Below are 12195 nucleotides of genomic sequence, written 5' to 3'. Positions count from 1 at the left end.
CTTCAATACCATGAGTTTCAAAACATTCTTAAATAATTCATTAATCTTTAGTTTTGACTGAGTTTCTGACCTAAATGACAATGTTTAATATATTTAAATTTGAATGTTAGGAATAGATTTGAAATGTTAATTACTATCAACATCTAACCGTAATATGATAAAGATTTTTTTTAAATATGCGAGAAATTGATATTTAGGAAACTCTTTTAATACTTTTATATGCGAGAAATCGATATAAATGAATTTTATATGAACATCAATATCAATCAAATGATAGAATATTACTATGTTTTTATTTATTTAAATTTCATGCAAACTATTGTCAATATCAAATTAAATTATTGTACATATTCTTATACTTAGTAAATGTAACTATCACTACAAGACAATCATGAAATATAAACTAATTTTTAGATACAAAAAAATAATTAGTTGCTACAGTGACTAAATTAGAGACTAAATTTTTTTTTTCTAAATTAATTTCTATTATTGTTAAATAGTTTCTAAATTGATGTCTAATTAGCAACCAAGGTTTTTGCTACCAATTATTTAGATTCTAAATTTTGTAGCAAAAACATTGGTCGCTAATTAGACACCAATTTATAAACCATTTAACAATAATAGAAACTAATTTAGAAACCAAAATTTTTGTAGTCTCTAAAACGATATCTAATTTAGTCACTATAGCAACTAATTATTTTTTGTCTCTAAATATTGATTTTTATTTCATGATTTTCTTTTAATGTATTCAGATTCTAAATAATTGTTTCTTGTGGATTCAATATCCGTTTTTAGAAACAAATTGTTATTTCTGACTCGATAAAAATCATAACACTTCCTATTTTTACATACTACCATATTATGGTGGTGCAGCAAATGTGGTGAACATGAGAGAGGTGCAGTGTTAGTTTATCTCATGGGTTTAAATTTGTGCTATAATTGTTCATACATGACTCTAAATGAAGCTTGTTAGAAAAGGTTAGGAAATAGAAAGTAGGGAATGCAAATGCTCTGCTTTTTGCTCTGTCCATTCTTTGTTCATGAAAAATCCTTGCTGTATTTTCTGGTTTAATGCTAGCAAAAGTTTGGGAAGGGTTATGTTTTTGTTTTGCAGATTTGACCATATGTCATTGCAGCACCTACCACTCATGCAATTGGAGTTAGTCTGCATCAACAAAGTTCACATTTTGGAAGAGTGTTGGATTTGTAGCTATAAAGAAGGTAAGGAAAGTAGTAGAGGAGGCAATGGACCAAATGGAAGACTATTGCAGAGAATAAATAGCACGAGACTTTTTAGTGATACAAAATGAGCAATGGAAGTAATACCTAAACAATAGAAAATAGAGCAAAAAGATAATGACACCAAGAATTTTAAAAGTGGACAAATTTCATCAACTTCACTGCAAGAAAATCATGAAATAGAAACCAATTTTTAGAAACCAAAATAATTAGTTACAATAGTAATTAAATTAGAGACCATTTTAGAAACTAAATAAAATTTTGATTTCTAAATTAGTTTCTATTATTGTTAAATAGTTTCTAAATTGGTATCTAATTAGCAACCAAGATTTTAGAGACCAAATTTAGAAACTAAATAATTGGTAGTTAAAACCTTGGTTGCTAATTAGATACTAATTTAAAAACTATTTAACCATAATAGAAACTAATGTAAAAACCATTTTTTTATTTAGTTTCTAAAATGGTATCTAATTTAGTTACTATTGCAACTAATTATTTTGGTCTCTAAAAATTGGTTTCTATTTCATGATTTCTTGTAGTACTTGAAGAGTAAAATTCACAGAACTTAATCCATAAAATATCTCTAATATAAAAGCAGAATTACAATATTGATTTCTCTTATTTTTTTTTTTATAATCTTACTCAATAAAAATATAATACAATTTATCTCTAGAATCTCACTACATCCTTTCGGGCAAGAAAAATTGTCCTTATTATACCATCCCAGGTTTCTTTCTATAAAAGAAATAAAATCAAAATATGACTCTAATCTTATTTTCACTTCTTTAAGTCGACTTAAATTCAATTCTTTTTACAAAAATAGATGTGGTATTTGCTTTCATTTGTATAGTTTGGTTTCACGAGTTTATCCTAATTTTATCGTGATTTCTTTTCTATTCTACTCTATACGTTCTCTGCATGTCAATCTTATTGGAAAAGAAATAAAGATTAAAATAAGTCTACCTGAATATGTTTTGACACCTAAATTCTCTAAAATCTTAAAGTTGATTTTCTAGATCGATGGAATAGGTGATGGGAAAACTTTTTCTTCTTTTAAATGGGTTCACTAATTTTACTTAAAATTAATTAAGATTTAACGTTGGCCTCCAAATATTTGTAAAGTGTGTGACAAAATCACTTGTATTAATATTTTCAGGAGGTGGTTATTTGATAAAGAAGTTAAAGTGTGCTGTGTAGTTTAAGTTAAATGCTACGTATATATAATTTTAATTGTATAAATAAAAATTAAAGCTTAAACTTAGAGACAAAATTTAAAGTTTGGTTTTTCTTATGTAAGATTTTTTTATTTATTTTTAAAGAATAAAATCTTTAGTTGAGTAAGATTTTGATGAGGAAGAAATTTCACTGATCCAAATAGAAATGTCAGTAAAGAGAATTTATTCTGTGACCACACACATTTGAAATATGATAAAGGTTTATAAATGTTTGTCCTAAGACTTCATGAGAGAGAGGATTGATGCAATACCCAAGCCACTATCAAGTGTTTGGTTTCCATGATTCTATTCTGTTTATATTCATTTTGAACCACGTAGAAAAGCCAAGAACCCAACTCTTCCATTCTCCTTCATTGGTCCTTTGCCTTCATTGGCATCATATTCTCCAATGACTATTTTCTATAATCATTGATTTATTCTTTTGCTGATTAAAAAATAAAAATTTCTATGATGATGCTCACAATAAAACAATAAAAAATGCTTTTGAATTCTTTTACAATAATATCCGCTTTAGTCCATCCTGCATAATTTGCAGTCTGCGCGGGTTAATAGCGGGCAGGGCGGACTGGTCCGCTAACCAAAAAAAAAAAATAAGTTTGTGTGTTGGCAACTTGACACACTGACAGAGTGAGTGTTATTCTCTTTTATGGTCACTTTAGGTTTTCCATTTTAACGCGCACACACATATCGTTGCTCTCCTTCCTTCCTTGCATTCATTTCACCACAATGCATGGTCGCTCTGCTCCGTTGTCAGCCTCCACTGCACGCATGCACAACCACCACTCCACTACACGCATGCATGACCTCCACTCCACACAGGTTGTTCTGAAAAGAAAAAAAAAACGAATATGAACTGATCCTTATATGAGGCGAGACAGAGAATCCAACCTACGTTCATTACATGTAGCCAAATACGGAACGAGTTAACCTGTTTTACCATCCTTATATATAGACAGATATTTAGTTCTTTAAAGATGTAATTGAATACTGAACAATAACATAAATGTATACACAATTTTTCAGACATTTTTCTAAGATTTAATATAATAATAAGTGTATTTTTTCTAATAAAACTAATGTGCATTTTATATATAATATATTTTTATGCTTAAATAGTGTTTTTTCTCTACTAGTGCAATTTCACCTAGTAAAAATGCAGTTAACTCTAAATGTCTGTACTCTCACTTGGTCTTGTACGTTCTGGTTTTGTTTGCAATAAGAGACATTGAGACACCTCTAAATTATCTCATTTTATCTAATAAATATATCTAATTTATTTATTAACGATAAAAAAAATATTTAAAATCTCATTTCGGGCTGTATATATATATATATATATACATCATATAATTATGTAGCCATGAAAAGACTGAGACTCATTTGAAGTGCTCATATGGCTCTGCTATAACCTTCTTTGTCCAAATTTAGTTACTGATACACACAATGGGAACTGGTCACAGTAGTCACACTAACCTTGGAAGCGAATGCAGTTCTTATGATGCGGGTGAGACAGGTACAATAGCACGTTTGGGAGACTCGTTTGAAGTTTCAATGGGCCATAACAAAGAAAAAGACAACACAGATGTTTGGAGTGTGAAATACAAAACCAGTCAGAAAAAGAACACATGTGGTTTTAATCTGAAGGCAAGCCGTGACAACAATGGTGTCGAGAGCATACATTTCGGATTAGGCGACTTTGCTAACAACAAAACCGAATTCGCCTTGAAAATCACAAGGGTTGGTCGTGATGGTCTCCAAGGAGGGATAAGTGGCATCGATTCTTGTAATGCCCCAATGTCCTTCACAAGGGCAAAACTAGATCACACAATAGAGACAACCATTGTTCCTTATGGTTGTTCCTTCAGAGAGGGTCTTTTTGTTCTTGAAATGAAGAAAAAGGTTAACGGTGAGCATGCTTATATGGTGAATATGGCACACTATTATGTCACCAAAGATGTTGGTCTTTCTGTTGAGGCCAAAATTCAACGCAGTAAAAACTGTTTTAGAGTTGAAGTGGAGGGTCCTTTCAACCACCCCAGTGATGAGTTGCGTAAGGTCCTTGTGAAAACTCGTAGAACAGGTATTTGGTCGCGTAGTGCGTGTTCTCACTGTAACGTAGCAAAGGCTAAAAGTGGAGAATCGAATTCATCTTTGAAAGCAAAGGCAAGTCCCCAGAAGAGCCATGAAGTGGTTGGTCAAATTGCTCGTCATGCTTTCTCCAGCACTATCAAGGAGCAATACAACAAAGGCCTTATCAATTCAACTGGGTACACCTCAGGTTCTCTGAATCATTCTATAATCTTCATAGATTGTAATTTTTAAACTGCTGTTTCTGGGAAATATGATTGTAATTTTTGCTGTTTTTGGGAAATAAGTGGTGTGCAAATATTTTACTTTATGTATTTAAAGATCAACTATTGAAATAAGAGCTTGGCACTGGAAGTTAAGCTAATTCATTATTGGAGTTGATACAAATCTCTGGAACAGGGATTATGATGTTGTATCTGTAGAAAGTAATTTAGCTACTCTCCTACCATTAAACAAGTATGTTTTAATGTACAACTTTTCTTGTAGATGAAAAAAAGGATGATTAATGATTGGTTTAAGATACAGCATGATTTTCATCTCCTTTTTTCTACCATGGTTTTCATTAAGAAGTGTGTATATGGGGATATGGGTAATACGTTTTTAAAACTTAAAAAAGTGCATGCATAATGTAAAATGAGACGTCAATGTTATATTTTTAAAATAAAAGAGGAATTTATATAGAATTTTAAACAAAGTGAATATCTGTCTAATTTGTGAAATCACATCAAAATATATATATATATATATATATATATATATATATATATGTGTGTGTGTTTTGTTATCTTATATGCAGTATTTTTGGCATTTTGACTGTGGAATTGCGAAATTGTAGAATAGCTAAAGAAAATGTTGGTATGGAAGAATAGCTCATGAAAATGGTTAATAGGCTTTTTTTCTAGTTTTTAGGTGGTAATAGGTTGTATTGCTGAGTGTTTTGAAGAAGTTTAGTTGCTCTGTTTTGTACTCAGAGTCTTCTTCCAGGATTTGTGGATGTTTTGCTTTTGTCTAGGTAATGTTTTACGGGTTTTGATGTAGGTTTTGTTCGAAATATATACTAAATTATATTAATATTTTAATGTGATTTCTCATATTACACAGATATGTGTTGAAATAAAAATATATATATCACTAATTCGAGCTTCTAGTAAAGAATGTGTTGAAAGTAGTGTGTTGTTAATATTTCTCTACTTTATATATTTATGTGTCGTGATAAAAGAATTAAAGAATTAATAGGGTCAATAATTTGGTGAGGAAAGTTAGCAACTTGATTTATATGATCATTATATAGTTTACCAAATCTGAAATTACAGAAAAAGGTTACGTGGCCTTCCAGGTTTTCTACTAAAATAAAGCATAATAAGTGAATATGAATATTATCTAAAAATTAAATAATTGATTACATATAATATATAATATCTATTAAAATATAATTAAATATTATATATAATTATAATATTTAATTATATTTTATTCTAATGGCTTCGTATTTATCTCTTCTGAGCGACCAAAATGTATAAGCTTCTTATAGAAAGAACGAACTTAAACGAGTTTGAAGGAGGCAATTTCTCCCGTATTATTTTTATATGCATGTAATATAAGTTTTATTTGCTTATGGATATCGATATTTAGAAATCATATATTTAGTTATGGATATTGACATCTAGAAATGTCAATTGAAAGTGTCATATTTATTTATGGATATTGTCATCTGAAATTGTATTATTTGATTACGAACATCGATATCCAGAATTAGAATGTTTATGGATATCCATATTCGAAGGCAAAAAATTAACTTTAACTTTTCAGGCATAAGCATCTGGTACAACTCCGGATATACACGGCTAGAATAAAAAAAACACATCTGGATATAGATATTCAAAAGTCACAAAATTTATGAAAACTTACTGCACTGCATATTAGTCTCCACAATCACAACTTTTCTCCTCCTCCGTGAACGACGGCTCTTCTCCTCCTCTCCAGTGTCGTGCCTTAGGAACTCAGGTGTGTGTTGGGTGTCGTCGTACCTAAGGTAGTGAATGTTGGATGCTTAAGGTTGGATGTAGGAAACACATTGATGTAGTAGAAACCTAGCTTTTATTTCATTAAAAATACAATAGATATTTCACATAAAGGACACATAGAACATTTTACAGAGTTCTGTTGAGTGTAGGTAAAAAATGGTATGGTGGAGGGAGAATCTGCTTTTTGGAGGATATGGTGATGAAATTGGGTTTAGACCTTTTGTTTTTGTTTTTTGTTCTCTCATGGGTTTGGACATATAATATTGAATCGTGCAACAACAACCGAAAGTGTGAAAAAATTCCAATTTCAGTGCCCAATAATATAAACAATGCAATATTCCAAATAAGTCTTCCAGAATCATAGCTCTCTCTTTCTCTTCCACACAATCAAAAATGGTTTAACTTAAAGTATGTGATTCGTTACGCTTGCAAATTCCATTTTCCTAAAAGTTTTTATAACTCATCTGCTTCCACACCAAAAACATGGACCACCTTTGCCAGTTGCATACTTTGAGTGAATGAAAAATTTCTTATATAAAGAATTATAAAAATTGATTTTCCACTTCAGCTCACGAGTATCATAAGATTATTGTATTCCTAATTTCCTACGGCTGAAAATTATATATCTAGTTAATTATATTACAAAAATAACCGACACTCCTTCTCAAAAGAACAGAGACAATGTCTCCCTACTGCTACTATATACCATAAAACTTTCTACAACTGCATGATATGGAGAATTGTGTTTGATCAAATAACACTTTATGCTCCCTTTTCTAATCAACAAAGTTTTTTTATTATCAATAATAAAATAAAATTAATGGGAGTATTAGAGTAGTCCAATCCATATAAATAGGAGTAATCCAATCCATATGAAAAAACTTGTTGCACCAATCAAAATACAGCCAGAAGGCACACTACTACTCAAATACGCAAATGAAAGTTGAGATCAGTTTTTTTTATCAACTATGAATATGAATATCAGGAAGATACCAATATGAAAAAAAAGAAAAAACAAGCTAAATGAACTTTGAAGGTTATAAATATTTCTTAAAAAATTAGAATCAAAGAAAAAGTTACCCATAATCTGATCTTTTATTGAGCTAAAGAAAATATTTATAAATTTAAAAATGTGTTTATTTTGATGTCTTGAAATCTCATTTACCATGCAATTCAGACATTTTTCATAACTAAATTAACAAATGTAGGAACAACATGTAAATTAAACTAAGAGATCTGAGGCAGAAGTATGATAGTTAACCAAGAATAACAAATGTTCCAAACAATTCTGCAATAAAAAAATAAATAACTTGTTTTCTCCTCTTTCGTCCCACAAAAATAAACATAAAATGCTTTCAACCACGATTCCACGTCTCACCAAATTGACCTCATCATCTTTATACTCCTCAATACACAGTAGATCGCATTATCTCGATAATCCATAATACATTGATATCGGATAGTTCTCGGTACTCCGCAGTACACTATGAGACCAACATGTTTGTATTCAGTAGTACAAGGCACTTTTCAATTTTCTCTCACCCAATATGAATCTATAAGAAAAAGGAAATGTATAGAATTCATCTATGATGCAATGGTATCAACTCAGACGCCCTGTAGAAAACAGGGGTCTAGCGCCGGAGTATAAATACTGTTTGGGACTAAGTGGTAGCAAGTAGACATGTGTAAGTAGTAGGAAACAAGGGCATGAAGTCTGTTCGGGAAGAGAATGAGGTTAAAATGGATATTGTGGACCTCTGTTGGTACAATCCAATATAATCATGCAAAGGGAGTTCTAGCACAGGGGCCTCTCCAACTGGTTTTCTTGCACATGAGGAAGCTAGAAGGCAATAATCAAGAACAAGTGAAGCATGCAGGAAGCACTAAACAGTTAAAGAGCAAATAATACAAGGAGTTATGCAATAAGAAACAAACTTATGAGCTGCTACTTGTTTAGAGATAGTGGGGCATTGCAATATATAGCACCTGAATATGTGGTTTAACAGCTGATAAAGAAGTAGTAGATGTACGATTTTTAGCTCGTAAGGGCGTTGCAGTAATGCAGCTTCACAGATATATAACCTGAACTTGTACATTCTATATATGTTGTTAGACGGTGTTGCTAAGCAAGCATATGCATAAATACGTACAACAAAGCATGTTAAACTACATGATGTCCGTGTAGAAAGGATTGTATATGACAATCATGGAAGGTATTAATACAGGTTCATATGTTGTATGGGTTATCTTTTGATTCTTTTTTCAAGACTCTTTCCACGAATGTTGATGTTCGATCGGGATTGGTTGACCTGAGAAATACACTCCAACTATTAAGTAAGTACTCTCTGTCATTACTGATAAAAAAAAATAAAAGTACTCTCTGTAAAAAGTCTATGTTGGTAATTGATAAAAACGTACCTTACCCTTCACATAAAGATTATTTATAATGTTTAGTCATGAGTCTTTGTTGTGATGGGAAGATCAATGTTTAGTCATGAGTCTTTGTTGTGATGGGAAGATCAATCAAATATCCGTTGTTAACTGATTTATACCATCATCCTTGATTTATAGGGAAGTATATTAGTATATTGGACTGTCTGAAGTATATTGGTATATTTAATCCGTATTTAGATGATTTGTCTGGAGATATTTTCTGCATATTTCAAAATATGAATACGACTCATTAAGTGTTATTACAATTGTCGTTATTGTCATTTATTACTTGACTTAAAGGTGTTTTTTACTAGGTTTGTCGGTTACCCAAGTCGAGATTGGTTCGTCCGGTAAAAAAAGTAATATAATTAGCTAAAAAAATGACTTTATTATGATATCGAAATAACATGTAGATAACAAAAGAGAGGTGTCTCATATTATAGTTCCATCTTTACAAACATTCCAACCTTGAATCCAAAAAAGAAGGGAAATCATTTCACACAAACAACTCTACTGTCCCTTATTTTTGTGGGTGGAGTTTGTCGAATAAGCTTTTGACAACATTACATGTAACATTAGGGTAACTGTTGCAAATAACAACTTCATAGTTCCTTCATCCACTGAATCCAAATGAATACTTCTTTTGTTTGTCAGGAGAGAAGAGCCCAAAATGTTTCTCTCTCTCAGGACTCTTCTGATTCTCATCGAACATAGCAAACACATAGATCTCTGTGGGTTTTGAAGGCCTTCTAGGGCTACCTGTTTCAGCACGACGAATCAAGTTATCTAAGTAGGTGTTTGCATTGTCAAAAGTAGCAGCAAACTCTCCTCCATCCGATGGCCATCCACTCTCGGACACAACAACCTCCACATCACCAATTCCAGTGGCATCAACTGCAGCATGCAACGAATCCAACATAGCATCAAACAGATTCTGGTATCCGTATTCACCATCCGACACAACAACGTTTGGGGAGGTGAAAAGAGCATAGGGAAGTGATATGTCTGTAGGGTTATCAGAGTAACTAAAATAAGGGTACACATTGGCTAGTAAAGGTGCATTTGCATACACCAAGTACCCTAAAATAGGGTCTATGTATGACCTCACATCATCTCTGAAAGAGCCTTGTGATGGGAGGTAAGACTTTCCTAAGAGGCTCAAATCAATGGCTGTTGTGACCTTAATTTGATCCTGAAGGCCTTGAGCCCTAATAGCTTGGTATATGTTTTGGATTGCAGGTAGAACATGTGGGGCAAACTGAGAAGACGCTTCAACGGGATTCACTTCGTTGCCAACTGCCACGTACTTGATTTTGACACTGGGCCAGTGGTTCAACACGTTGGTTTGCACCCATTGAATGGCAGTGTCAGAGCTTGTAGCAAGACCTTCAAGGTCCACGTTTGGGACCCCGAGAATGAGCTCAATGGCTGAATTTGCAAGGGCGTCTAGAGCATCTTGATTAGGATCAAAGAGTCTCATTCTTGCTATGTTGTTTGATTGGTAAAGGCTTACGACTTCACTTGCGGGAGGTAAATTGTCACCCAATGTGCCGTAACACACGCCAATCTCACCATCTGCTACCCAAACACATCAAAATTCTCATCTATAATATTCTTGGTTAAACTTATCATAAAATATAAAATGATTAAAAAGTAAAATTATTTTTTTTCTCAACAAAGAATAAATAAAATAAGATGACACACTTCACAAGATTATGTGTCTCAACCTATACAAATATTTTAAGATATTCCAATCCACACTTTAAAAATGTTTGATCTTCATATAAAAATAGTCAAAATCAAACATACTACCGACTCTATATACAACAAAACAATCAACAAAAATCATCATCTGGCCATCAGGATCATTAAACACCTTTTAGAAAACAAAACAAGATAAATATTGGCTTAATTTATAAGTTAGTTTAACTCATTTAAATAACATGATTTATTTATATAAAAAAAAAGTATATACAATTTTAAATAATAAATAAAATTATTAAAAATATTCAATAAGAATTTAATTATTTTAAAAAATAAATCATAAATACATAAAATATATTTTTTCTTAAAAAAATGTATATATATAATAAAACTTATGTAATTACATCATTTTGTATCATTTTACATTTTTCAACGATTACCAAACATTTCGAATCCAATAAACTACTTTATTAATCCCTAACTTATCATTTAAAATATTTATCTGCTAAGAGCCAAACTATTAAGTAGAAGTTAAATTATTAACAACAAAGACCCAATGTTTTAAGTATGGCAAGATACATAAATTTTTTTAAGTTATTTTAACTAAGATGCATTTTTTTTATAATTCTGTTGTGAGGATCGTTATTATTAGAAAAATTGCAAACCTTAGTAAATTGTTTTACATTATGAATTATATAAATCATAATCATCAATTAAGATTTTTATCATGTTAATTTCCTATATATATTAACTCTATTATTGTATTCTATATTTTGGACATCTGCGGGTGCTTATGTCGGATGGAATGTTTCATAATAATATATTATAATTGAAGAACAAAAATTTGATGCAGTTGATAAAGTCACTTCAGAAGATTTATCCTCAGAAATATACTTATCATATACATATATGAGAAATTGATAGAGAACAATGAATAAATGTGGTGAAGCTTATTTGAAAGAAATGTTATATTTTGTTAGGGTTAAAATAAAACTTATCATTTGGAAAACAAAAACAAAAAGCAATTCCTGAATTGAGTAGGATTAAAAGTGTTATTTTCTGATAACATATTATATATGAACTACCATTATATAGCAATGGTGGAAGTAAATGAGAGAACCTGCAGTGCGAAGGTTGATTGTGAATAGCTGAAGAAGAAGAAGCATGAGAGTAGAGAAAGAGAACATCTTGGCAGTGGTGAAGAGAGAAGGCATTGATGATCACACTTTGTTCCTGTGTTCGTTTATGCTTAAAACTAGAGAACTGGATAATTCTGGTCTGCTTCCTTACTCTGTTGAAGATGATTATATGTATAATACAAAAACTCTCCACAATATCTCTTGTTATTAAACAAATATTAAATGTTAATTATAGAATAAATCTCTAGTATAATATCTTTTATAACCAATTCAATTTATTTAATATATTATACATAATCAATTAATATACAGATCTCACATCTTACATAATGA

General features: G+C 31.1%; 2 protein-coding genes across 2 annotated transcripts; one reads left to right on the top strand and one right to left on the bottom strand.

The window, feature by feature from the left end:
* The first annotated feature begins 3827 nt into the window (after positions 1-3827).
* On the top strand, positions 3828-5080 carry LOC150025314 (uncharacterized). The gene has a single exon (XM_090294722.1). It carries the CDS (start codon positions 3918-3920, stop codon positions 4794-4796), a length of 879 nt encoding a protein of 292 aa, XP_090150848.1. The 5' UTR covers positions 3828-3917; the 3' UTR covers positions 4797-5080.
* Positions 5081-9600: 4520 nt separating this feature from the next.
* On the bottom strand, positions 9601-11955 carry LOC137821645 (glucan endo-1,3-beta-glucosidase, basic isoform-like). Its single transcript, XM_090295482.1, has 2 exons — positions 11844-11955; positions 9601-10597 (listed from the first exon to the last, which is right to left on the bottom strand). Exons 1-2 carry the CDS (start codon positions 11935-11937, stop codon positions 9633-9635), a joined length of 1059 nt encoding a protein of 352 aa, XP_090151608.1. The 5' UTR covers positions 11938-11955; the 3' UTR covers positions 9601-9632.
* Positions 11956-12195: the final 240 nt, after the last annotated feature.

Source organism: Phaseolus vulgaris, chromosome 9, assembly GCF_051622355.1.
Source record: "Phaseolus vulgaris cultivar YP4 chromosome 9, ASM5162235v1, whole genome shotgun sequence".
In the NCBI taxonomy this organism is placed as follows: domain Eukaryota; kingdom Viridiplantae; phylum Streptophyta; class Magnoliopsida; order Fabales; family Fabaceae; genus Phaseolus; species Phaseolus vulgaris.
The sequence above is the reverse complement of the archived record's forward strand: the minus strand, read 5'-3'. Positions and strand labels throughout refer to the sequence as shown.

Bases quoted from the DNA above. Each gene is read 5' to 3' on its own strand.
- LOC150025314 (XM_090294722.1), top strand. From the start codon at position 3,918: ATGGGAACTGGTCACAGTAGTCACACTAACCTTGGAAGCGAATGCAGT.
- LOC137821645 (XM_090295482.1), bottom strand. From the start codon at position 11,937: ATGCCTTCTCTCTTCACCACTGCCAAGATGTTCTCTTTCTCTACTCTC. The intron at 10,598-11,843 runs GTTCTCTCATTT...GTGTTTGGGTAG, and splicing joins AATCAACCTTCGCACTGCAG to CAGATGGTGAGATTGGCGTG.